The sequence below is a fragment of the Alligator mississippiensis genome, chromosome 2, assembly GCF_030867095.1.
Source record: "Alligator mississippiensis isolate rAllMis1 chromosome 2, rAllMis1, whole genome shotgun sequence".
In the NCBI taxonomy this organism is placed as follows: Eukaryota; Metazoa; Chordata; order Crocodylia; family Alligatoridae; genus Alligator; species Alligator mississippiensis.
The window spans coordinates 191,083,655-191,111,352 of NC_081825.1; the positions used below are offsets into that span (position 1 = coordinate 191,083,655).

The window sequence follows — 27,698 nt, forward strand, 5'->3', positions numbered from 1 at the left end:
TAGAGCCAATTGAATGTTTGAGGTGTAAAGTCTTGGAAATATGGAAAGTGATTATTTTGCTCTATTCAGCCAACCCTTGTGAGGCCTCACCTGGAGTACTGTTTAGTGTTGGGCCCTGCACTTCAAGTATGTGGACTGATCTGAAGAAAATCCAGTGTAGAACAACAATGATTAGGGGACTGGGAAGCAAAACTAATGAGGAAAGGCTGAAAGAAGTAGGGTTATTTTAGTCTGGAGAAGAGAAGACTGAGAAGGGATTGGATAAGTCTTCAAATACCTGAAAGGTGATTTATAGAGAGGATGGAGATGGGCTTTTCTCTGGCTACAAAGGACAGCATAAGGAGAAATGACCTCCAGCTGCTGTAGAAGAAATTTAGGCTGGAGAGTAGGAGGAACTTCCTGACTGTGAGGGTGGTCAAGCATTGGGACAGGCTGCCTAGAGGAACTTTTGTGGTCTCCATCCTTGGAAATTTTCAAGAGCAGGTTAGACATTTGTCTGTTGCCTCTAGTCCACCACCTCCCTCCTCTACAACCTCTTCCCCCATCTCCCCCCTGCCTCCCATGCAGCCTCTGTTTCCCTGTCTGTCTGCTGCATCCCCCATGCTGTTGCCCCACGGCAGCAGGCTCCATCCATGCTGCAGTCTGAGGCACTGAGCATGGCCCGGCCCTATTGCAGTAGTGTGCAGCCCTCACTACTGTTACAGGGGTTGGGTTGGGTTGCATCTGTGCTCAGTGCCCCAAGGTAGAACAAGGTTGGAGCCTACTGATGTGGAACAAATATATGAAGTGGGGAAGATGAGGCTTGGGAAGGGGAAGGAGGGCCTGAGGCAGGGTGGGCACAAGCTGCTTGACCTCCTCATAGCATCTGCCCCCCTATAGTGGTGGGGGGAATGAATTAAAGACAATCCTCCAATAATTAGATTCTGTACATGGAAAATGAGAACAAATTTATACATTTGCCATGTACAGAATCTTAATGGGGGGGGGGTTGTCTTAAATTCAGGGTTGTCTACAATTCAAGTAATCGGAGGTTAAGTGTTTAATTAAAGATCAGAATAAGAAAAATGCTGTGCACATGATAATTCCACTGTTGTTACAGCTGATACTTTTCTTAAAGTACAGGAACATTCAGGTTGTTAGAGCTTCTCATTCGCTCTTTACATTTTTCAAGTACAAGGACAGAAGCTTTTGTGAATAAAAATCTAGCAGTCTCCAACTTGACAGTTGGTCAGGAAATGAATACTTTCAGTCCTTCTTTCTAATAAGTATAGTTGACTAAAGACACTCCCATCCACCCCACCATCTCAGCATTCACAAGCTATGCCTGGTAACTTGAGGTATGTAGAAAAAACATTTAAAGCTGTGTCTATGGCAGAATCACTGATTCTCTGAATCAGCATCCAATCTTCAGATTCAGCAGAATGGAATTGGGATAGTGATCCGAATCAACCAGTTGAATCACGATCTCCGATTCAGGCCAAATCCGAATCGAACACAGCCCGTTTCACACACCCCTACTTAAAAGATATACCATAGGGTGCAACTGAATTTTGTTACTGTTTGTCATGATTAAATAATCCTAATCAAAATGAAGCACATTGAAGTATTGCAGTTTATAGAGTATGTTACTATGCGTTCCATCCATCTCTTCCTAGAAATTGGCAGTGTAAGGGCTTCAAGTCAGGATTTAGCGCTCAGTCTGCATGTATTTCCAGAGGTGGATGTGATATAATGTGGTTGTTAGGTGGGTCCAGAGGGGGGTGGAGTGGTGTGGTCACAAACACCTTTGAGGTCTCCTGGCAGGAGCAGCAGCCAGGGACTGTTTCATGGCTCCTTGCACAGGGAGCTAGGCTCAGCCAGAGACAGCAATTCTGGGCAGGTTTACCCTTCCTGCTTGTTCCCCACCAGCCTGGGAGTAGGCTCAGTGAGGGGAAACTTGCACTCGCTGTCCCGAACTGAGCCTAGCTCCTTGAGCAGCCTGGCTGGCAGAATTCGAAACTTCCCCCTCCAAGCCCAGGGACAGCAGCAGTGGGCTGGGAGGTGCCGCTGAGCACAGTGGGGAAGGGATGGGGTACCAAGAGCAGGGGTGGAAGGATTCTTACCTGATTCTGGGACTTAAAAGGTCTGTGGGTGCTGTTTCTGTGGCATGATCTACCCATCCCGGTGTGAGGGGGAGCTGGGGTGCAGCCACCCTTGCAGCACCAGTTTCTAACTCCTGTACCCCCATCATGAAATCCTAGATCCACCCATTGTGGTTATACTGAAGGCTGAACAATCGCTGACTGTCTTAAATTCCTTCTTTCTCCAGCATGTGCGTCTTTTGTCTCGCAAGCAGTTCCAGCTGAGGGCACTAATGCAGAAAGCAAGGAAGACTGCAGGACTCAGCGATCTCTACTGACCTCTCTGACTTTTAACTGGGAAGCTAGGGCTCCTTATGAAGCAGTCACTCTCTTGTTTTTCCTCTTAATCAGTAGCAGCCCAGAATAAATTATTACATCATTCAAGTGTAAGATATTTTGAATCAATAATATATTTTCTTTTTGGTAAAGACTAGCTTTTATTAATGCACTTTCTATTTCCTGTAACCCTTTGTGTTGGTGGACTTATTATGCTGAATAAAACTTGTTGCATATTTTTTCTTCCTCTAGAGAAGTTGTGTGTTGAATTCTTTTTTTGCTTGTTGGTTTGTGCAGTTTTTAATTACCTGGTAAATGTTTCTGTATTATATCATTGAGATGTGGAAACCCCTTTCTTCACTTCAGAATGGGGAAGTGTTGGCATGTTCTTGTCTATTTTAAGCTTTATTATAACCACTGATAGCAGGTACTAAAGATACAAAGGCTTGTTTTCTGGCCTTTCTGTTATCTAGGGATTACAATTTCAGTGGTAGTTACACTGACATCTAGCTAGCTGTTAGTTGTGTTGCTCAGTCTTTTTAAATGCCTAGAATATAGTCTTAAAAATTAAGTTGAAGAAAATCACTTTTACAGGTAAGGGAAGAAAGCTTGTTTTCAGTATGGGTTGTATTAGATCTTAATAGAGGAAGAACAGAGTGCATAGCTGGGATGATCTAGTTGGAGATGGTCCTGCTTTGAGCAGTGGGTTGGACTAAATGACCTCCTGAAGTTCCTTTTAGCCCCTATTTTCTATTACGTTGTCTACCCAGGGTACTTAGGAAGTCCCCAAGGGGTATACAGCAGCAGCAGCACGCTGAAGCTGAGGCAGTTCCGGTTTTGCTGCTGGTGCTTCAAGTTTCACTTCAGGTGACATCCCCTCCTTTCCTCTCCCTGGCTGGGGGGCTGCTGGGCATACACCAGCCAAAAAAGGTTGAAAAGCCCTGTTCTAAACTACAGGTCAAGCTCCTAAATCTACATTATTATATAGACATCTAATTAAAAAACAATATTTTGAAAGTACTAATCATGGTGTAGTTTGTTTCCTTAACTCCAGTAACAGAACAGTAGTTATTGGGACCACTAACTTGGAGCTCTCAATAGAAGAGCTGTATCTTAAATTATTTCTCCAACACTGCCTCAAGCCACAGCTATTTAATATTAGAGTACTGAATGGCTTGGATTTTAAAACATTAAGATTTGCAAACATTTATGTGCTTTAAGATGTAGGATGGTTGAGGCATTATAAAAGACAGACAAGAAGGTAAGAGTTTGTAGTTTATTTGGTGTGTAGGCTGGTACTACAGCTGGACATTTGAGGCTGCCTTGGTTGCATACAGAAGTCCTGGGTTTTTATTTTATTACATATCTAGGAAATGGTTATAGCTACTCTGCTATTGTACACAAAATAAGGTTCTCTAGGAAGGATACGCACAAAAACTCTGAAAGTGTTGAGAATACCTGCTAATAGGAAAAACCAGGAAGCTACCAGTCAGCAGGAAAGGTTGGTCAGAGTCTGCTTGCCAATGCTTTTTGATTACAAGAGAATATTCTTTGGCTTGGCAGTTGTGTAACAGTGTAACAAGTTGTCAGTTCAGAAGAATATGCATTAAGCTCTTAGCTGAGGGGAAAAAAGGCAAGGTGTTTGACAGGGCAGTGCTGTTTTACAGAGTGATGGATTTACTTTACAACACTTAACTATACAGGACTAGGTTTTGAACCACCTCTGGCTATAAACCTGGGCTTTGGTGAACAGGAAAAACCCTAGAATACAGCTTCCAACTCAAATATGAATTCAGATTTCAGCTTTCTGTGTGTTTCTAATCAGTACATAAAAGGAGCTGACCTACTTGCAGTGCAACATAGATTAATTCACTAAACCTATTAGACTGTTAACAGTTAAGTGCTAGGACATTAGATTTAAAACTGCAGTTCCTTCTGGATTCCCCAAAGTGTATCTGCACTCTTCCTTAACTTCTCCTCCTCCTCGCTCTTCAGAGTCATCATCACTACGTCTGTAATACCATGGTATCCCAACACACAAGGGACACTTAGGAAGACATCATCTTTTATTCCATACATGCCCTGAAAAGGAAGAAGGATATTACTTCATTTTCTTAGTGACTGGATTCCATAATTCCACATGCCTAGAGCAGTGAACCTGCTGTTTGTAAAATATACTGTAACCCAAGGCCAATGATGACCGCAGGACTGAAGTATAAACCAGGGCTGTCAAACATCAAACTAGTGGCCTGTGAGGGGTTTAAATGCTGCCTACAGGTTCCTGCCCAGTGACCGCTTTGTCCAGTGCTCTGAAGGCAGCTGCTGGCATCTCCAGACTCCCCCTCCCTCTTCTGGCTCCTGCCCCCTTTCCTGCAGGCAAAGAGAATGTTGTGCATGTAGCAGGGGAGGGAGCCAGGGTCCCCAGCTGCCCAAAAGATTGACAGCCCTGGTATAAGCCAAGGGGAGGGGGCAGAGACAGCAAAAACCATCAAGTTAGTTATTAGTTTGATTTCATCTGTATTGCAGAATAATGTAGTTGTGGGCATTGTTACCATTGCAGGAATACATATTTAGGTCTTAAAAACAGACCTGTTGCTTTCATGTTGATAAACTGCTGCCTACCTTAACCATGGTAGAAATTGGGTGCACCCTTCTTAGGTTCTTCATAACAGTTTCAGCCAAGTCTGCTACAGAGAGTCCAATAGCCCATGATGTGTATCCCTTCAGCTTGATTACCTCATAAGCACTGCAAAGCAAAAGAACTGGCTTTACTGTTTTTAAAAGGAAAATAGTTAAGCAAATCCACTGTGCACCAGGGATAGTGAAACTTCTAAACACTTGAGTGGGATTTTAACAAAGTGTGTAAATGACTTACTTATTGTTCTAATACTTAGAATCAGATTTAAGAGTCAAATGATTTTTGGTACAATGTTTTCTCAAATTTTAAATGCTACTGAAAAATATAGTATTTCTTTCCTTATTAGGGGATCATTGGTCATCAAAGACTGCATCTCTACTCATCTTCCAGGTAGGCTTAGAGAGTATTAAAACAGCTAGTAGAATTTGCCATGTTGTTACAGCAGTGTAAAGAGACTAATTCAGTAGATACCAAGCACTGCAAATATGTGCCATTTAATGGTAAGGCAATTTGTTTGATTGCAAAAAAACACAAACAAACCACACAAAAAAACCCCAAAACAAACCCTTATGTCCCTCAGTGAGTTAATTGCTTTGTTTTTCACTCTGGATCTTTTCAAGCTACCTTTGCCACTCTCTGCTGTGCCCCTTCTCTCTCCCCATCCTCTTTCTTGGTCCTTTATATTAAAAAAAAAAAACAACTTTATTCCTTTCTGTTTAGTACCCCTGCTCCCCAAGTCTGTTCATAGCATCTGATGAAGTAGGCAAAAGCTCATGCCTTTTTGAACAAGTTAGTCTATAAGGTGCCAGTGACCTGTCTTCTGCATACTGTAAGGTTGTGGTATTTACCTGTCCACCACCTCCTTGTGAACCTCCTTCCAGTGTTCCTTGTCTGCATCAGTTCCCAACTCAGGGTGCAAAGCCTTCAGGGAAACACCAGCAACATTCACCCCACTCCAGACAGGTACTAAGATAAATACACAAAGCAGTTACCTCACACCATAAAGTAAAGTATTCTCTCACCCACCAACAAAGTCCCTGTTCTACCCTTCCCAAAGTTAAGTCATAGTGTAGACAGTCATGGAAGAGCCATCATGGTTTGGATGCATGAATTTCCTTTAGCATTAAAAATTAAGGCTTTTTCAGCATAGCATTAAGTCTTGTGAACCTAATTCAACTGAGAGACTAGCAGCCGCAAGTACTGAGCTGCTATTTCTTCATAACAGCATTTGATATCTCAGTGTTAAAACTTGTGTGATAAGTTTTGTGTCTTTGTCCATTGGTTAGAAAAACAAGTGTCACAAGGGGTCAGGTAGGATAGAACTTTTGAAGTCTGTTTTAGAACCAGACAGTGCCGTTAAACTCAGAGGTATTTGTGTTTAAAAAGGAGAAGGCGCTTAACTTTTCCTGGCCTGATCCTGACTTTGCATTTTGACTTCTAAATATAGCTCTTAAGAGGCGAGCAATCAAGCAAGATGCCAGTAAAGACTTTGTGACTGGCGTTAAAAGCAGGTCCAATACAGATCTTGGCAGCTAGCATTCTTCAAAGGGAACTTCTCCCTCCTGCCCCTCCTACCCACAGCTCGCCAGCAGGGAATTGAATTCAGTCCGCAGGATTTAGCCTACTTGAGTTACAGGAATGACCTTTTCCCAGTAGCACCCGCTCAAGTCAAAGATAGATCATCTAGTGTTACTACATGCTATACAAAAAGCTAAGGAAGATAAGGCTTCCTTTCTTGCATTGCCTCTGTGTTAAGGTCTTAATGAGCAGTTCTTTGCAAGATGTTAACACTGATATATTTCTTGGGAATTTTTTTTTGAGAAATTATGCACTGGAGTCTCAACTATAAAGGAATATGAAGCTAAAAGACAAAAGAGCTTCCAACTCACCACTAGAATCACCATGCTCTCCAACAATCCATCCATGGCAGCTCAGAGAATGGATGCCCAGTCTCTCTCCCATGAGATAGCGGAAACGAGCAGAATCCAGGTTGCAGCCGCTACCAATAACACGATGTTTGGGAAAGCCACTGATCTTCCAGGCCACATAGGTCAAAATATCCACTGTTAACAGAACAACTATTTAGGACTTCACCTAGCGAGAAATTCTAATTCCTTGATAGATCAAAGGATATACAAACTGACTCACATAAGGGTCCTATCTACTGAAGGGAAACTCTTTACTAGATTATGCTAACTGAAGCAACTGTCGTGCTAATAGCCTACTAGATTTACTGGGAAGATCCAAAACTACCTGTTTTAGCTCCAGAACTGAGGCTGCGTAGAAGCAGTACTTGGTGTGCAAGGTAAGCTGACATTTTGAATCTTAATGGTAATCAGTACTATGTAACTGACTGACTTTTACAGATGCAATTAAGGGCAAGGTCAAGCTGTAAAGAAGGGCATTTCCTTCTGTTCTAAAACAAGGAACTGAAGACTTATGGTAGGGTGAAGGAAGGCAACCGAATCATCCTTTTGCTATATTCCTACGTGAAAGAAATACTTGGAGGGAAGTGCTGCCTCGAATCCCCAGCCCAGTAAACTCAACTGTATACTTTAAGTTTCCAACCATTAAAGTAGACACTTCCTGTTCAGCAAGAAGGAGGAAACAAAGGACTGACCTGGATTTGAGACAACGAGCAGTTTGCAGTCAGGGCTGTGTTTGACAACATTGGGAATGATGAATTTGAAGATGTTCACATTGCGCTGGACCAGGTTAAGGCGACTTTCCCCTTCCTGCTGACGAGCACCAGCTGTGATGATAACCAGCTTGGAGTTTGCAGTCACACTGTAGTCTGCAAAGAAAAGGCCAAATGTCAAGCTTGGTTCCCTCCCCCTGGAAAAATGGCTCAGATCATGTATGTAGAGTTCCCACCATCTTTTATATGAGAGAGGCCCTCAAGTTAGAGGCTAATCTTGTGAGTTTGAAGCAACCTTCACGAGTTATCAGATTACTTTTGTGGAAAGTTAGATTTTAAATTAGCATTTGTTTATTATAGCATAAGCATACAGTATTTAACAAGGAGCCTATAACCATGGGATTGGAACACCTTAATCTTAACATGTGGTTATCTCCACAATGACCTTTTGTGAGGTAAGGAAGTATCATTTGTCCCCAGGAAACCAAGACTTGCCCAAGAACAAGGATGAGAGCAAGGAACTGAACTTAAGACTTCAGCAAAACTCACATTATAGGCTAGCACTTTAACCATTAGGCTATCCTAAAATCAAGGATGTTGTTCCAGTGTAAAGAGGGTCACAGCCTACTAAAAAGTTTCAAATGCCATAGTTTATAGGAACCCAAGAGTTTTCTTTGGAAGAGACAGTATGCATATTTCCAGGGCTACCATTAGAAGTAAAGTTCATCTTAATAGATGCACTATGGACAGTGCTGCTACATGTTTCTCTGGCAGTGGCTACCTATGGATGGAAAAATATTTGGGGCACACATGAACATTGACCTTAAGCATTATTTGCCACTAAATTTAAAATTGGCATTGGCTATAATGTGGGGAAGAGGGGAACAGAACTCATGATGGTTAACCTCAAAATGACCGAACAGGAGCACAGAGGCAGATGAAACGGTTCAAAATAAAGTGTTCCAGCCCAAATGGCCAGCTCCAGTATTCACAGTGTTCAGCTAGGCAAATTTTAAACACGTTATGAATACAAATTTGGCAGCCAGGAACCACTCCCTTAAGAACAGGAATAAGATAAGTACCCACTTTTCAGTTCTGGGACTGAAAATAAATGTCAAGCACAACACTTAGATGAACAATTATATTGGAAGGGATGGTCTTCATGTGATATTGTGCTTCTTTAAAAAAAACAAAACAAAAGCACAACAACTAACCTTTGCCAGAGACTATCTTTGGTGTCCTTAGAAAAAGGCTGCCATGCTGGAGATCCAGCATCTCTCCTCTCAGCTTGTCCTCCACGACATCAACAAGAGCCAGTTCATCAGCCAAATCCTACAGGAAGCCGGAGTTAGAATTAAAAAGCAGGTCAGCCTGCAGTTCACAAATAAAGCACTTAATTCAGCAACACAGCAGTGTAAATGTGGTTAAGAGACTGTTGCTGAGCAAGATGTTACTTGTTTAGTTACTTAACTGGAACTTTTACTTTACAGAGCAAAATATCAAAGTGCTAATATTTAGAGAAGTACTGGATCTTAGTATTTTTATATCCATACTGCACTTAACTGATTGAACTGTCAAATGTGCATACTGGTAAGTGTTCTCATGCATGTTCATCTGAACAAGACAGATTGAAATATGGGGTGTAAATGTACAGTTGCCTTTTCATAAACAATCAATCACTATTTCATGGTGATAAGAAGCAAGCATGGTGTAAACCACAGCATGCTTAACATGAGACAGTAATTCAGGCCTGTGAACACAGTTCTGATTCAGATCACCCAAAGTTATTTCAGCTAAGGGTTACCTTCTAGTACTGTGATGTACCACAGCTAGTGACACACACATTTACCTAAATCAGGGTCAAGCATTTCCCAATCTGAAATCACTTTCCAGTATATATAATGAATAACTCAACTTAAGCTTTCCAGCCATACAAAGGTTTAGATTAAATACATTTTGTCTGTGTTAATTAATCAACCCAGGATGGATAATTATGTGAAAGTCAGAAAGCAGAAAAATGAGAATAGATGATGTTGGATAATCATTTATAATAGTGTTACCTGTTTGCTGGCTTAAATATAACAGAGTTATGAGTCAGAACCTGTCCCCCATCCGGCACACAAGGAAAAACTGTAGTTTACAAAAGGCGCAAACTAGCCAGATAAAGGAAAGGTCCAGAGGAACTACAGAGACTTTGGCCTAAGTGAGGGACAGCTGAGGTTTGCCACTTACCTTCATCAGGATGCTGATTGCACAAGCCATGCCAACTGCACCAACCCCAACAACAGTAATCTTGTTGTGGGCATGACCGTGCTCTTCCTTGTGAACATTGTGAATCAGATGCTCCTTGACAGACATTGTGTAAAGCTGAAAAGTATTAAGAGCACAATGTAATTTCTCTTCAGATATTTGGGATGTTATAGATATAAATGTCTACATATGTCTGCATAAAGCATGGGCCCTGTTATGATGGGTCCTATTGCTGGGGCTGGCAAGAAAGCAAGCAATGTTCACATTAATAACCTGGTGATATTGCCTGCGTAAGAAGATGACTCAAAGCATTCGCTATGATTGGAAAACAGGCACTGATAAAGTGGTCCAGATATATACCCCAGAGGGGACTGAGGTCTGATAATGAGGCATAACTTACTAGGATAGATTAAAATAAGTAAATAATGTCGCTTGAGCAGTTGTCATTCTTCAGTCAAATACCCAATGGTCAAATACGTGACAAAATATGTTCTGAGTTTGTCATTTGATTGCTAAAAAGACTGTTGGTCTTTTGGTGAGAGTCTGTTTATTGAGTAACTTGATTTAAACGAATTCCTTTAGTTGAATTCTACTATGGCAACCTTTTCTGTGGGGGACTGGTCTTAATTTTTACGTTTTTTAAATTAAATCTAAGAAACTGCTATTATTTTAGGCAGGTGACAGAGTTCCTTGACTGGGAAGAGGGACCTCAAAACTTGCAAGTCTGTGTGTGCTAGGAGAGGTCTCCCTTCCTCCCCTGACACATATTATGAAAACAAAACTACACCACAAAAGACCCTAGAAGTGCTACTACAGTTCCCTCTTTTAAAAAATGTTGAGGTTCTTTTCCAATACACTAAAAAAAATAAATAAAAGGGAGGTGGGGTGGAGTGAAGGATGCATTTGAAGGGGCTGGCAACAAGGTATTGATTCTGTCACTGACAGGACACAAGCTCAGATTTCTGAGTTTTGTAACATCTGGAGTAAAATTTTCCAAAATACTTGTAGTCACTTAAGCACTTTTGAATGTTTTTACCCTAGCTGTTCTAGATGAAAGGTATGGCAGCCTCAAGTGCTGCTTCTGTGAACAGTTTGTCAATGAAGTCACTTATTAGTAGCCATTCTTAAGAAAAGCAAGCATGGAAAGTCACCCCTCTCCAGCATGTCCCTCTGGGTCAGCACTGAGAGATGTGGCTGGCCTAGCAAAACTTGTGTGCAGCTGTGCTTCAGCAAATTAAGGAAAAGCAGAAAAGACAGTCTTATCTTCTAGGAATCAGGGAGCACTTAATTGGTATGACAGCAGTTTCAATGCATGATTAAAGTGCTTCATCTCTCTGAGCTAGTATAAACTTGCCATTGTTAAGCAAGATGCAAGAGAGTTGCCATCTCAGTGTTTTCCCTATATTCAGATCTCATCAGATCTCCAGAATTGACCGCTGCTCCCATTTACTTCTACAGAAAGAGGAGGAGAGGACGGAGTACTATCATAGTAGCCAGTCTGCATCCAGTCAGTACTTGCCAACTATCTGAAGGCCAACAGTATCCCTCCTCAGTATCTGCTTCTAGGTGAGCCACTATAGTAGCAAGTAAATATGTACCAGAATGTGTGGCAAGGGTTCTTCCTGGTACATGGGTTCTGCTTAGTGAAATACCAGGAAATTGCTTTTATTTAATTAAAGAGTGGACTCCATCAGTGGAAACATTTTATTAGATATGTCTCATATGCAAAGCCTGTGAGTCACTTCAGTTTTGGTATGAAATAACTGCTTCAGTGCAAGTTCTCTGGGGCTGGGACTATCGTGTGTGTATAGTGCCAAGCGCAAAGGGCCCCCACTTGGATACCGGTTAATAAGGAAGCTGGTAATCTTAGTTATTTCCTTGGTGGGCAGAGTCCACAATTTGAGGCTTTGACACTGTAAATAAATATAATTATGGATATCTATTACTTATCTTCTGAAGAAGGCATTCTGATACTTTGGTGATCAGTATGATAAGACTAATGTAATATAAGAATCTAAGTCCATACCTTCTTTAAGGCTTACTCTGAGAGGAAAATGATGCGTCAAGCCAGAAGCATCTAATCAGTTGCTAAATAGGGATTCTTAGGAATACTATTCCCCCCAAGCAAAGGGTTATGGACTAGCTAATATTTACAAAGCTACCGAATTCAGGCTGCATTGAGTTATTGAGCATGGGAGGTAGGGGCACAGCCTGGTCCAACTCAGAACTGCCTAGACATTAAATGCTGGAGGCTGCAAGTGAGAGAGAAATAGTGGAAAAAGGCTTAGTCATGTCCTGTTTGTTCTTCCTTTCAGCATCTACTCTCTGCTGCTGTAACACAGGATACTGGGCAAGGTGGTTCTTCTATGTTCTTATGTGCACACAGGAGCAATGGAAGATTATGTCAAATGCTGATCCTATCCAATTAAGAAGTGGTTCTGGTCCGGATTTTGATGTTTTAAGGACGTTTCATTTTGCAGAAGCACTTCATAAACCACAAATTTTTCCATCTTAAAGGCCTCCTTAAACAACAGGCACATCATCCATTATTGATCAGCTCTAGTTTTGGTTCCTAAATATGCCCTGCGGGCACCACTTCTGAAAGAGCTGCACTAAATGATATCATAACATAAGCTAAGAAAATGGATCTCTCTAGAACATAAACATTTCCATTTACTGGGTCAGACCTTAGGTCTGTCTTGCTCAGTCTCCTATGCTGCACAGGGGCGGAGTAGATGCTGAAAGTGAGAGTGAACTGGGTCTGATTTCCCCCCCCCCCCCCCCAAATGTTCCCCACTCACTTGCAGCCTCCAGCATTTAAGGTCAAAGAAGCTCTGATTCACAGGCTGTGCCCCTCACTCCCATGCTCAATAGCTACTGATGCCCCTTTCTTCTAAGACTGTGTCCTATCCCTTTTTGAATCTGCCTAAGCATCAGCTTCCACAGCATCTTGGGGCAAAAGAACTTCCTTTTGTCGGTTCTACACTTAATACCTACTCCTTTCATTTTGTGACTCCTCCTTGGGATGCAAGATGGGGAATGCAGTTCAGACTCAGGCAGTCCTGGCTCCAGTCCCCACTGTCTCAAGCCACAGTTCAATGCACTTAGTTTAACCTCAAGGCTATCAATGCATCTCTCTCTCTCTCTTTGAGATCAAACAAGCATGTTACAGCCGTGCTCTGCTACCAGCAGGCTGCTGCGTGGCTGCATCCGGACTCCGAGGCGCAGGAGGCGCGAAAGTCTGTCTGGCCTCATATCCGGCTAGACTTGCGTGGCCTCTCCTGCCCTGCCTCGTGGCCAGCGCCCCTGGGAGCAGAGCCAGCCTCAGGGAATGTCACCCCACGCTGGGATGAGTCACCCCAGCGCCCCTGGCCTTCAGCCAAAGCAGATCCCCCCCCCTTACCCCTCCTTGGCACTGGATCAAGGTGAGTCTAGCGGAGATGGGGCAGGAGCAGCCCTGGCTCCTTCCTTGGCTGGGCTCCGAGTAGCAACAGGGCTCTCCTGCCTCATGACTCGCACGGTGGCTGTAGCTGCCGCCTGCAATCGCCGCCCGCGAAGCGGGGCCATCCGCGGCCCCCTGCCAGCCGGGGAGCCCAGCGCGGGGATGGAGGGGGCGCCCCCACAGAGCAACCCAGGCCCGGGGGGGAATCATCTGGCCACGCGGACTCAGATCCCAGCACGCCTTCCCGCCAAATCCATTACCCGGGGGCTCCTATGCAGCCCACCCCAGCAGGAACAGTGCAGTATAAGCCGCCCCCCTCACCGGGTCGGGTCGGGTCGGGTCGGGTCGGGTGCGCTGCTGTAACCGGTGCCTCCGCTGCTGCAGTACCGCGAGGAACGGCGTTGCGCCTGCTGCTTATATGCGGCGAGGGCGGTGACGCGGCGGGACGTGCCTGCTCGCACGGCCGGCGGGGCGGGGCTCGCGTCCCCGGGAACCCGCTCGGGACCCTGGGACACGACACCGCCCTGCCCGCCCGCCCGCACACCGCGGCCCCTCCAGCTGCCCCACAGATCAGGTTGACTTGGCCCTTGCGTCCCGTCTGGGCTTGCTTTCCTACTCTTCTCCAGTTCGTTTCACCTGGGGTGGAGCGCATGCTCGTGTAAAAATGCCATAGAGAAACAGGGCTGGAAGGGACCCCCGGGCGGGGGGCATCTAGTTCAACCCTTCTGCCTGAGGCAAGATCAGCCTTCTGCCAACCCACCCTCCACAAAGCCATCATCTGAATGCATGACCGTCTACCCAGACACAACACAGACCTCACACCTGAACCTACCACAGAGAAGTCAGGGGGACGGTGGCAGCCATTGCTCTGCTGCTATGAAATGTTGTCAGCAGATGCTGAAGAGATCCCCAGTAGAAGGCCACCTCTCTCTGCTACAGAGGAAGGCATCCCCGCCCCCAGCACACACACCACCCCCTGCAGTCTGCGCTAATCTGATCATGGGGTAAAATTCCTTCCTGACCCTAAATTTGGGGATCAGCCTGACCTTAAGCAGAGGGGCAAGACCCTCTAGCCAGGAACCTATGCAAAGTTAGGCCACCTCAGCCCTGCCTGAGTTGGTGTTTGAAGCAAACCTTTGCTGTTTGAAGAAGTGGTGCTGGCAAGCCTGTGAATAGCGTGGGGGAAACCTGCTCCACTTCAAGCACAGACGGAGATGAATTGTGCATGAGAAGGTTCATCTGAGTCTATGGGGACTGCCGGGGCCAAGTATAACTGAACTGCACTGCCAAGGGATCGCAGACAGTGCTATATGGGGGGGAGCGGGGACATGGGGATACCCAAGTGCTGTCAGTATAGTTTCTTTCAATTTGTGGAAGCGGCTCATTTTCCAAAGAGGCAGCCCAGGTGAAATTAAATCGAGAAAAGTAAGAAGGCAAAACAAAACAGGATGCAAGGGAGATCTAGTAGGGGAGGATCCCTCACCCCCAACGGAATAAGCCTGAGTTCTTTGCAACAGAATAATTGCTGTTATTTTTCTATAGTGAAGAAAAAACAAGTGAAAACTAAGAGCTGGCATTTTCTGAGGAGTGCCTCAAATCTAAAAAGTTTGAGAACCACTGTCTTAGATGCTGCCGAGGGCCCGTGAAATGAATCATCCCCATTTTGCAATTAGGGAAATGGAGGCATAGCAGATCTGCAGCCTCATCCCTCCCTCCCCCAACCCCAGTTGTCATTTCCTTTTGGGAAAGCTACTTCCAGAGGGGAAAATGTGCCACTTTCCAATGAATGAGACTTGACATGATTTCTGTTTTGGATTTTTTTTCCCTCTTTTTTTTACATGAAATTCAGGCTTCATAATCCCAGAAATATAGGGCTACAAGCGACCTCAAAAGGCTATCCAGCCTATCTCCCTGTGCTGAGGCAGTACACAAGATACCTGGAAGGTCCCACAGAGATGTCCTGGAGAAATCTCCAGTGAAGGGAATTCTACCTCTTCTCCAGGTAGCATAAGTCTTTTCAATAATAAATTGAAGAACCGGTATCACAAAGGCCTGAATGCAAAAAAAGGGGGGATGGGAATTTTGTCAGACTGACTTTGTTAACAGTTATTTGACTTTATTTAACATGCTAGAGAAGGGACTGGTTTATCACGGGTCCCCCACCCTTGCAAGCCCTTCTATTAAGCCCTATAAGAACATAATAGCTTTGGATGGTCTGCGCCCGAAACAAAAAAGTTGTTTAACCCTTTTGTCCATAGCCTACTAGTGCTTTGGAGGGGGGTAGAGGGGGTGGTCCTAAACATTGTCTTTACACTGTGTGTAGTGTGGTTAAAACATGATGATTAAAAATGTGTCAGTCAATGCATTTTGAAAGCACCCCTTCTAAATCTAGATGTGGTCTAAATGGATACTGTTGGGTCTAATCTATACAAAGGGACACAAGACTGGATGGGAGCTCTCAAGTTTTCAAGTTCAGGGCCCTACTCTAGCATGCAGTACCATCAAACAATCAATTTCAAGCTCCATCTTAAAAGTATTTACATTTTTTCCACACTTCCCCCCCACCTTGTATCTCCCCAATACACACACACTTCTGTTAAAAGACTTCCAGAACATCACTGCTCTGATGATTAGACACTTTCCTCTAGTTTCCATCCTAAACGTATATTGTGTTTCCCTCCCAGAAACATTTTTAACCATGTGTTTCTAGACAGTAATCATATCCCTTTTCAGCCTTTCTTTTGGCTGTACTGACCCCCAGGCCCATTTCTACCACGTTTACAAGACAATTTTGGTACTCACCAACAGCAGACGGTAAGCACAGGGTGGTGGTGAATGTTACCATAATTGGGATGGCAACTACAGAAACACATGTCTCAGACAATGAATGAGGAGCACAGATCCACACAAGAGACTATATTTTGGTGCATGTCACTCCCACAATGCACCACACAAAGCAGCTAGCTGCGGGCTTCCACTAATTGCATCAGAGTGAATTTACCTCACGTATAACAAATTTTTGCTATAAAATGGTCATCACATAAGCAAATTCGCACATACAGAACCCACATAAAGGAAGGGAAACCTGTATTATATTGGATTGGACTCTAGATACTTCAGACCTACAAAATGATAAGAGGTTGTTGAGCTTCATGCCAGAGGGTTTAATATGCCTCACTTGGCAGAAGTGGGGGTCAGGAAGGAATATTTTTCCCCTGTGCACTGTTGTACTTCCTAGAGAGGCAGGATATCAGATAAGAAGCATATCTAGACTAAGGTAAAAGGGGTATTCTTAAAATGTATTTTAAAATAATGCTAGTGCTGATGGGGTATGTGAACTGGTCAAGGTGAGGCTGAGGCTCCCAAGAGAGAAAAGATGTATATTTGTGATACTGTGCATCTTATAGCACAAGCAACATAAAACCAGAGAATTTTCAGTGTAGCAAGGTACTCAGGGCCAGTTAGATCCAGATGCATCTACTTTAAATTACTCAGTGCAAAGACCGATCACTTTTAACTCTCCCTAGGATTCACCTGTCACTTGGCATACCAAATTCAGCTTGTCTCACTTACTTTTAAATTACTTAAACTGTGTTAGCTAATATGTTGTAAAAACTTACTAGTGTAGACAGCCCCTAGGTATCAGGAAGCAAAACAGAGACTCCATTTTTACTAGTGTAGACACTTACTAGTGTAGACAGCCCCTAGGTATCAGGAAGCAAAACAGAAACTCCAACAGAAAACCATGTTTGTATGTTGTTGTTGTTATTATGCTTGCATTTGATTCACTTGAGTTGCAAGAGGGAAAAGAGGGTTACAGATGCCCGCCCTTCTTATTTGTAATGGCAGCAGCAGCAACCCACACAATCCAGAGGAGAGGAGTCTTCAGGCATGATTGACAGCCAGTTACCAGCCCCAGGGAGCTTCAAACAAAAGAGGCCCAGACCAACACAAACAGTGCAGATGAGCTACAGGGGCACTGTTCCAGCATATGGACAGTCTTGCCTTCCTTCATTTTTCCATCCCAGGGTAGGAGAGGAAATCTATTTTAATTTATTTTAAATGGCTGACTTGGAATGTCAACCAATATTCTCAGTCCCTGCTGCCATACTTCATGTGCCCTATGCTAGATCAGTGATTCTCAACCAGGGGTGTCCCAGATCCTTTGAAACATGACTTGGAAAATGTGAGGAGAGAAACAGATAAAGGTCGGTGTCGCAGGGCACCTCAGTGCCCCTGCTCCTATAGAGGAGAAACTGCCAGGGAGCGAGTGAGCGCGCCCTGGCCTGACATAACGAGCCCAGCTGAGGCTTGCTCAGGTAATGAGCGCAGCTGCGGGTTGCCGGAGCAACCAAGCGGAGCCAGCTGCCTGTAGGGGGCAGGTTCTGGCCCTTATAAAGCTCAGGGCTGAGGCCAGGCTGGCCGTTCTCTGCCAGCAGCTAAAGAGGCAGCTTCTTCAGCTGAGATATGGGAAGGAGCCTGAGTTGCAAGTACAGCTCATGATAGCCCTGGAGGCTTGAGCTGTGATACTGAGTTATGGCCATGCGGCTTGTGGTTATGTTACAGCCTAGGGGCTTGTGGTCTTGCGTTGTGTTTGTGTTATTACACCCGGAGGTTTGGGTGAGGCTGTAGGGGTTGGAGGAGGCCTCCTCTATAGGGACCCCAGAGAGTGTGGGGTGCCCTAGCGCCAAGAGGGTGCATTATTTGCATAGCGCCAGGGAAGGCGCAGCTCGCACGCCAGGGCGTGAGCAACTGGCGGCGAGGAGCGCGGCCAGTGGGTCGCGGGCACAACCTGTAGGTTGCAGACGGGGACCTAGACCCCGGATTGCGTGTGGGGGGGAACATAGACCCCGGCCCCAGGAAAGGGGCAGTATTATTGAGTAGCCCAGTGTGGGCACGGCGAACCCCACAGAGGGGGAGCGCCATTGTATGTTATTGAGTAGCCTAGTATGGGCACGGCGAACCCCAAAGAGGGGGGAGCGCCATACTAAGGAGCCCTAGAGAGAAGGGCAATTACCGAGGAGCCCGAGATGGGCATAGCGAGCCCGGCCGCAGGCTAGTGCGGTAACACCTCTCAGACTGAGGCAGGGCGCTGCGGTTGCCCCGAGAAGACAGGGAGTAGCAGCGCGGGAAGCCAGGGTCAGAGAGGGTGCCCGTGCGGTTGGCCCATAGGACCGGGGCCCGCTAGGGAGTCCCTGAGCAGGACCGTACCATCAGGGGAGGCCCAGCGGGAGGCTGGGCACGAGAGAGACAGACCCAACAACGTCTATTACATCTGCGAGGCTTGGGGCGTGGTATTAGGGGTTGGTAGGAGCCACGCATAGCCCATAAGGCTGGGGCGCTTGGGTAGCGCCCATTGTACGGGGAGACCCACGAGGGGTCCAGGAGCTTACGTGCCCGAGGAAACACAAGGCAGCCTCCCTATTACATATTACATCAAGACGTGGCGGGCGAGAATGGAGGGTGCCCTCGGGCCGAAGTAGCACGGTGAGAGGGCCTCAAGGAGATCACGGCCCTCCGCGAGGACCCCGCCGTGACAGTAGGCTCAAGCTTTAGATGTGAGGAGACAAGCAAATAAGGAAGGGAAAGCTCAGCTTCTTCCTGCTTGGTTGCTCTCCCATCCCCACTGCCAGCCCCTTCTGCAAGGAGATAAGCCCTACGATAAATACATTATTTTTTGTAATGGGATGCCGCTCAATTCTTAAAAGTTATGGAGGGGTACCTAGAGTCTGACCGGGGTACCATGAGTTTGAAAAGGTAGAGAACCACTGTTAGATGCTTGCCTCCTATTTTAATACTAAGGGATGGTGCATAGATTGTTATTGAAGTCTTTGCAGTCTATCAGAGCCTCTGTCAGGCAGATTATCCTCTCCCCAGTGTGCTTAGACTTCTTGCTCCATTTTCACAGTTTTTTGTTTTGTTTTTTTTTAAATGTTGAAATAAAATTAATCAGTTGAATTTGCGCAAAAAAAACATGTTTACATTGCTAGTCTTCTGCTATTTCATCCAGCACCCACTGATATCAATACAAATCTGGCCACTGACTTCAGTAGACATTGAATTAGTGCCTTGAAGGTAGCAGAAGTTAGAATTACCACATTTTCCTTAAAAGCTGAATTTTTTAAAACTGGTACTAGTTTAACTTCTATCATAAAAATAATGTTCACAGCCATGTAAAAGAAAGGGTCTTCAGAATATCTGTCACTCATTCTCAGGGAAACACTGTGGTAGAGTTAATACGTTTTATTTCTATTTTGATATTGTACCATTGGGTTTATGAAGTATTATTCAGTCTTAATGCTGTTTGTCAGATACACACAAGTTGTTCTTGGAGGAATGTAACGCTGATGCTGACAACTGTCAAGAGGAGGGAAGAAACCAAGCTCTAACATGCACAGGGTTATGAATCCACTGCGTGATCAGGCATTTTTCTGGTCCAAAGATCTTGTTCAGCCAGTACGCTGAATCAAACCTATTAAGTGTTTGTCCATGGAAGGCAGCTGTGCTGTTCTGAAGGAAAAACTGGAATATCAGGATATCCTGGTGCTCCAGGGCAAGTCTTTTCATCTTTCGGCTTCAGTTGGGTCCTCTGTAAAATTGGAATCATTGGCCGCTTCTACATGAGATGCTATTGTGCAGTTGTTACTGCATATTTATTTAGTAGATGTATAAACAAGTACTAAATAAATGCACAGTAACCTGATTTACTGCACAGTAGTGCTGGGCACTGCCTTTTTTGTGATGGTACTGCACAGTAGCCTAATACTACTGCGCAGTAGCATCGCATCACGGTTTTTGCCATGTGACACTACTGCGCAGTAGTATTGGGCTACTGCGCAGTCAACGTCTCTTGTACACATGTCCATTCTCAAATATAGATCCCACAGTGGTATTGCAAAGATTAATAAACATTGGGATTTAATATTTACCATTTCTCACAGTACTAGAACTAAGGGACATACAATGGAAATATTAGGAGGCAGGTTTAAAACCAACAAAAGAAAGCTGTTTTTCGGACAGTGTGTAATTAACTTGTGGAATTCCTTGCCACAAGTTGGTGTGGAGGCTGATAATTTAATCAGGTTCACAAGGGAATTTGTCAGTCGTGAATGAAATGTAACACTTGGGAGTGCAGCCTCAAAATTAGGACCTAGTGGGGACATCTACACGAGATGCTATGTTGCCATAGCAATGAGTTACAGTGATGTATCTCATCACTATGGTGATGTAGCATCGGCAGGCACTAACCATGATGCTGCCAGTACTGCTCAGTAACAATAAGCTACTCAATGGGTACTGCACAGTCATTTAGTACTTGCTTTGGCACGTAGCAAGTAGTAAATGACCACACAGTACCAACTGTGCGGTCATGGGCATGTGTAGATGTGCCCCCTCTGTCTCTAAATGCTGAAAGGTATATGAAAAGAAGGGTAGAGAACAAATCAGCCTCGGTAGTCCTGGCTTAAATACTCTTCCCCTTAGCATCCACTCTTTGCTGCTGGGAGACAGGGCCATCCCTTGTGGCGAGGGGGCAAATCGGGGCAACTGCTGCAGGCCCTGCACTTTGGGGGGTCTTGTGGAGCCGGGCAGAGTGGCTGTGGCAACTCCGCGCTGCTGCTGGATTCACATCTGGCCGCTTGGCACCCTCCCCCCCACTGCTAAATCCAGAGCCTCCATCCACTCAGCCTGCCCCACCCCACCACTGAATCTGCTGCTGGCTTCCTTGCATCTGGGGGCAGGGCCCCATACAGGCTGATTTGCCCCATGCCCTGCACCCTGCTTGGGTTGCCTCTTTTGGGAGAGATGGATTTGTGGTGTGACCCAGTGTGGCATCTCTTCTGTTTTGTTCTAATGGTAAAGTGCATAAAATATGCAAAAGATTATAAAATTGCTAGGTATTATCATCAAGGAGGTCAGATTTTCCCTTAGAACCACTGCTGAAAGTTGTTTTAATGATACATTAGCCAGGGTAGACTGGACCTTAAAATGGAGAGAGTGAAATCAAATAAAAAGGGCTGGGATATATGGCATACTGGGTGTGCCTACATATGCAATTAATATGACTGAATAAACTCTGGAGCAATTTGAGCCAGAGTCAATTAATACGGATGTCACCATCTACACGTGTGTTTAAGCGCAGTAATTTACTCTGCCATTGGATAGTACCTGCCATTGGATAGTACCTGTGTCTATCGGGACTATCTGACAGCACAGTAAATTAGTTTGCACCGGTCTAATTGCCGTGCAAGTATAGACGGTGATGCTTTACTGTGCAGCAAATTAGTCTACTGAACAATAAGTGCACATGTAGACATGCCCACTGTCATTTTGCTGGTTAAAGCCAGAAATAAGGAAGTTTGCAGAATTAGAATGTTTGATATTTTTAAATATATGGAAAAATTAAATAATTTAATCTCATTAGAAAACTGACAGAACTTTAGGGCTTTATTCAGCTCACAGGTGTGTTAAATCTGAAATAAGTACAATTGTGATTTAGGAAACCATTGCTAGATGTGCAGTTTTATTTTATAGTAAGCAAATAGTCCATCACTGTCATACCTGATAACATGCAGAGCTTTCTGAGAAAAAGAAAATCAATTTACTATAAAGTTTTACGAATTTAAATATGTAAAAGAGGAAACAAAAATAATTGGTACCCACATACATAGACTGTCAGGCTCAATTAAACCACACCATCTTAGGTTTTTAAAGCTTGCCAAGGAGATTTTAAGAAGTTGACAATTGTGGAGAAAAATCACCATTTAAATGACGTACATTTTTTAGGTATTTATTTTTATACTTTGAAAGATTTCAGAATACATGGAAACTGCCGGAAGTGAAAATTGCATCAGCTAACCACAGCCTATCCTAATGACAGTGCAAAACAAAAATACAGTGTTAGGGCTTCAGACATTACTGTCTAATAATAAGCAGCAACTGTAGTAGATCTTTGTAATTCCATTTGACTCAGGCATGATATGTTTTAATACACAAGATCAAGTAAAGAGAGAAGAAGCTGCAAAAACTATAGACCATGGTAAGTCAGTCAAATGCATGAAAGTCTGTTGAAGTTGAATAAGAATAATTTTGTTAGCCTATAGTTCTCCTAAAAGTGGCACTATTGCAGACATTTAAAGAGCACATAACACATTGTACAGTCCTGATATGACTGTGTCATTTTGGCTAGAATTTTCAAAGAAGCCTAAGAGTTTAGCCCTTGACTTTCACTGGCTTTCAGTGGGAGCATAATCTAGAAAACCTGCCTTGACCTCTTAGTCCTAACCTAGGAGAAGAAGTTCTGAATATTTGCACTAGCTAGTAACTAACTAGAGAGGCCACTGGTATGATGAGCCTTCAGTAAGTGGAGACTTTCCATATATTACAGTAAAGAGCTGCAGTGATACTAGAGAAGTACTTCAGATCCCTGCCAGAGCTAGTCACCAATCCATCAGTACATGCAAGTTCAGCAGCGAAAGGTCAGATGTACTGCCTGTGCTTCCCTGTGCCCACTTGGAGCAGAGCAGCCCCTTGCCCTTATAATATCCTTAATCTCATCCCGCAGCTGTCCATTCTGCCTGCCAGATAACTGTAGTAGGAAGCTCTGTAAGGATCCTTACAGAGTGGAGCTTAAGAGATGATGTAGGCTGTTTAAGGCGCAGTATATTCTGTGGCAATAATATTTGTTCCCTACATTTGGGCCAGGAGAAGCAATAACTAAATATCTGGAAATAATTGTGTAAGAGAGAAGATAATAATTGCTGATGACCATTTGCTGTAATACTGGAAACTTCACTGCAGGTTGGAAGGGCTATTCACAGTGAAAAAAAATCAAAACAAGATGGACTACCCTGACCTAATATATAACTGATTCACAACTGTTATTTGTGTCTGATCAAAATATTCTCTTTATTGAAGTATATTTAGAGAGTCTTAGTTAGTGCATATAATCAGACTATACCAGGTTGTGTATTTGTTCCCATCAGAGGATAGCAAAACTGTCCAGCTCCTAGGCATCTGGAGTACAAATTGTATTAAATGAACCTGTATGAATTTACTGGGAGACCTCAGTGATTATAAATTGTATCTTACTGAAAAGCTGTGGAAACACACACAGAGTACTTTTGGGTCAGGTCAGCAGAAGCTTTTATTCAAAAGAAACTACAGCTGTAGGGGGAGTTCCAAAGTGACATGGATTTCCCAAGCACTTGGAAGGGGTCCCCCCCCAAGAGCAAAATCAGGAGGCTTACATACTTTTTAACAGTCGCTTACAACTCACGTGATCATATAGTGAAATTAGCATGAAAAGCGGCTATAATATTACTTCATTATTTCTTTGCTGTTATCAGGATGGGAATTATGAGGGAAGTGGGGTTAGTTCACAAACCTCCTTCTTGCACCTGGAAATCTACTTTGTACATACTTTTTTTTCCTACCTTCAAGGCCGCGGTGAGCGAAGCATTTGCAGAAGAGTTACAAAGAACAAACACTTGCCCTTATCTGTTCTACTGTACCGAGCCAGCAATTCTACACAAAGCGGTTATGTCATCTTATAACTAAAATAATCAAAGTTTAAGGCATATATTTTTTCTGATTCCACAATGAATTTAGTGGGAGACCTCAGTGATTATAAATTGTATCTTACTGAAAAGCTGTCAGTCTTTGTGTCTATAGAAGAAGGCTGAGTCCAGAGTTATATCCAGGCAACGTAAATAGCCATAGACTCAGCAATGGAGGTTCCTACGCTGTCCACCTTAGAGGAAGAACTTAGATGCACAAGAAAGTGGTAGGAAAAATAGCTAACAATTAGCTAACATCCCCTAGACCAGGGGATGTCAAAATCACCTAGGGTCCCAGGCTAGATCCAGCCTGGAGGGCTCCTCACAGGCTGGATCCAGTCTGGGGTACAGGAGCAGCTGCTGTGAAAAGGGTCTGGAGGTGGTGAGGGGTCCAAAGGTAGTGAGGGACCTGGGGGCTACTGGAGGCAGCAGTGGGCCTAGAGGTGGTGGGAGTGAGGAGAGGAGAACAGGGGCAAAGGCCCTGAGTTGTGTGGCAGGTCACTCCCCACAATTCCCAGTGACCCACCAGTAGCCCAGCAGGCCAGATAGAGCAGCTCCATGAGTCAGCTTGAAGCTGTAGGCAGCATGTTTGATGCCCTTGCTCTTGACAAATATCCTATGCTGTGTTTATCTATTTATAGAGGGCCCCAAGTTCACACTCTGGTGCTTTGGGTGGAGTGTTCACTCTTTTGGCACTGTCAAACTGCAGGGTAGGGGCACAACAAAAAGTGTTCACTCTAGGTTTTGCATTGAGGATTAATTTAAAAGCATAAAACACCCCAAATATACCTTCAAAGCTTTATTTGAAGACAGAAACATTCTGCAGTTACTTATACAAAATCTCACTTTAAATGAAGATGCTGACACTCACTCTCAGTCAGTCTGTCCCTGCGGTGGGGGGCCTTGAAGTCACTTTTGCATTCTGTGGTTTTTCAGGGCTGTCTGGAGATCAGCACAAGCTCCGGATATCATCAGTTGGAGCAACCGCAAAGTTGTTCAGCCTTATGCACAAGTTCGGGGAACCAGAGACCAGCTATTGAACAGGGTTGCTGTAGCCTCACTCCTCCTTTATTCTAAAGGTTTGGGTCAGGGTCAGTGGAGGAACATTTCAGCAACTCTGTATCATCGGAGCAATCTTTTTATGCGCATGACAGTCCTTGAACCCATTTCTGTGGCCAAGGTGGAGTGAAGTAGATATAATACCATAGGCAGTCAGTCCCAGTGTGATTTGTGAGCTTGGAAGCATTCTTTGTAGACCCTGACTTCTGTTTCACATTTGTTATCTTTTCCTCAGTTTGGGGCATTTCACCTTGGATGCCCTTTTGAGACACATTTGTACCTCAACTTCTTCCACCTGTAAAATTAAATAATAAATACTTCTCTACCTCACAGGGAAGCAGAGGCTTTGAAGTTTAATTCATGCTTGTAAAATTTGAGATCTAAGGAAAGGGGTTGAAAAGAGCCAGGAGATTTTCTTGCCTCAGTCACTGAGCTCGCTGCCACACCTGGGGTTCTTTAAAATAACCTGCAGCTGAGCTGGCTCAGCCCTGCTAGCAGTTGTTGTCAGAGCAGCTGACGGCTCTATGGACACAGATTTTCAACATCAGCACACCCAGGAGAAGGAAACTTGCTGTTTCTTCATCAAACTGTACCTAAAGGTACCTTAATTTATGTGTATTGTGGTAGTGTTTAGGGGACCAGAACCCCATTGTTTTAGATACTTTGCAAACACAGCTCCTGTTTTGAGGCACTTCTAAGGAAAGGTAGAAAAAGATCAGTCACTAAGTCTTTTTAATGGAAAAGGCTTCATGAGTAGAAATGGTGGAAGGTTGTTGATGTATTTCTTCAAGAGCCTCATTCCTTTGCCAGAACTCAGCCAGATGAGGGTATCATGAGAAATGACTTCCTTTGTGTCCTGCCTTTCCGCTGTCTACTGGAGATAAGGTTTTAAACAGCTGTACACGAATATGTGCTGGCTATAAATGAATCGGGTGTTCTGGGGTGTGAGTTATCGGAGTGAGCTTGTGGATGCTGGGCCTGGAGATGAACTCCCCAGTATGTGTTGTAGGGGAAGGGAAAAGGGTTTGGTTTAGAAACTTGGTTCTATCTGTTGTTATAATAAAGCTAGGCATCAACAACAGAGTTCAGATCTGGCTTTGCAACTGGCTCTGCAAAGTTGGCAGCTGGTCAGGACTAAGGATTTGCTTTAAGTCTACCTCAGCAAAGAGGCTTTTGAAGTCCCTGTGGATGAAGTGCACTACTATCTATGTGGCTCCCAGTTTATTGTGGCTATAAACTATATGATGCTACCATCTATAAGGGTGACAAAGTCCCCAGATTGGTTAGAGGGCAGAACTTGGGATGAGGTCTGATTAATTCTGTTAATATGACATAAAATACTCTGCTTAATTCTGCACCACTGGAATTTGCAACAAATGGAAAGCAGGTATTGGGTGTTTATCACTCCTACTCCTAACTTGTGTAACCTGTAACATACTACCAGTGTGTAGTACTTACAATGTATTATGTGTATTAAAGTAGCGCCTAAAGGATCTCCCTAAAGTGAGGTATGTTCTTATGAGGTCTCATTTTGTTATGCATATGCTATAATAAGACAGTCTCTGCCTAGAGGACCTTACAGTCTAAACAGACAGGACAAAGAGTAGAACTGGAAAAGTCAAGACCTAGGAAAGTAAAACAACTTGCTAAAGGTTATCCTTACACAGTGCCCTACATCTCTTATTTATTTTGTTTTTTTTTTCAAGGCACTGCAGAACTATTAGCTACCCCTCACCTGACCTTGTTAAGTGATTTTAAATATTGTAGTTATCTTCATTTTCCAAGAGGAAGTGAGCTGGGGAGAGGTTGCTGCTTGCTTAAGGATATCCAGAATCAGTGGCACCTGAAGTAGTTCAACTTGGTAATTGCTGACTCCTGATTCCTTGTTAATATTTGTTCAGTTTCATTCTAGATAAAGCCACAAGTGCTTGCCTGGAGTAACCATATTCTTTTGTAAGATTTGGTGAATCTTGCCTAAGAGAATGACTGTGCACCAAAAACACAGTATCTGACTCCAGACTTCTATGAAGAGAAGTCTCCCTATGCACAGGCTTTCATATTCCTGTAGCTTCTCCTGCTCCTAATAGGCACTGAGTGCTATCACATCCCTTTACCTTGAGTAGAAATGCAGAGAACTCTGTCTCATGCTGGAGCAGGATCTGTGTAACTTTGTTTTGAATTGTTTTTCACCTGCTCATAGCTTTACAGCTTCACAGTTTGCATGAGTACTAAGCAGCTGGTTGGTGCTTGCACTGTCAGCCATTGCATGGCAAATGTCAAGAATGCAGATACCAATATCCATTTTAAAAAGGTATGGTTTAAGAGGATTTGGCAACATCCTGACTGACTGAAGGCGCTGACTTCACATGTGGTCTGGTCTTCTGGAGGCTGCATCTTGTGTGTGTGCAAGGGATGCATTTCACTCATTTGCGTTTTTGTGCCTCATCTTTTCTTCATTTCCCTTGTTTTGGGACTCTGTGTGGTCTGGTGCACACGATTTATTGCATCTCTTTGAGAGAGCTTTATTATGTGATATTCTTAGGTCAGAAACAGTGCCACAAACAATTTGCTTAATGCTGTGGATTCTCAGTAACTCAAAGCTTTTTTTCTGGGTGCAGATATTAATCTGTAAAGCCGTTGTATGCTTTAGCTCGTGGTTGTCTGACAAACCACTTTCCTCCCAACCAACAACAGTGACAGCTGGGATCCACTGATCTGA

The 27,698-nt window shown here is 44.1% G+C and overlaps 2 protein-coding genes and 1 long non-coding RNA gene across 7 annotated transcripts in view; 2 read left to right on the top strand and 1 right to left on the bottom strand.

The window, feature by feature from the left end:
* The window catches only part of TSG101 (tumor susceptibility 101), a 70,783-nt gene extending 68,131 nt beyond the window's left edge, over nucleotides 1–2,652 (top strand). The window contains exon 10 of the mRNA XM_006263483.4: nucleotides 2,309–2,652. Within this exon, the coding sequence (XP_006263545.1) occupies nucleotides 2,309–2,398 (90 nt within the window). The 3' untranslated portion in view covers nucleotides 2,399–2,652. The remainder of the gene's footprint in view (nucleotides 1–2,308) is intronic.
* Nucleotides 2,653–3,658: 1,006 nt separating this feature from the next.
* On the bottom strand, nucleotides 3,659–13,792 carry LDHA (lactate dehydrogenase A). Of its 5 annotated transcripts, none has more exons than XM_059721149.1 (8): nucleotides 13,701–13,792; nucleotides 9,905–10,039; nucleotides 8,887–9,004; nucleotides 7,655–7,828; nucleotides 6,924–7,097; nucleotides 5,883–6,000; nucleotides 5,019–5,142; nucleotides 3,659–4,478 (listed from the first exon to the last, which is right to left on the bottom strand). In XM_059721149.1, the coding sequence occupies exons 2-8, from the start codon at nucleotides 10,028–10,030 to the stop codon at nucleotides 4,314–4,316; spliced, it is 999 nt and encodes a 332-aa protein (XP_059577132.1). In that variant the 5' UTR covers nucleotides 10,031–10,039; nucleotides 13,701–13,792; the 3' UTR covers nucleotides 3,659–4,313.
* On the top strand, nucleotides 13,179–26,587 carry LOC109280467 (uncharacterized). Its single transcript, XR_002086797.2, has 3 exons — nucleotides 13,179–13,347; nucleotides 15,214–15,366; nucleotides 24,857–26,587. It is a non-coding gene; the product is annotated as an uncharacterized LOC109280467 (long non-coding RNA).
* The last annotated feature ends 1,111 nt before the right edge of the window (nucleotides 26,588–27,698 follow it).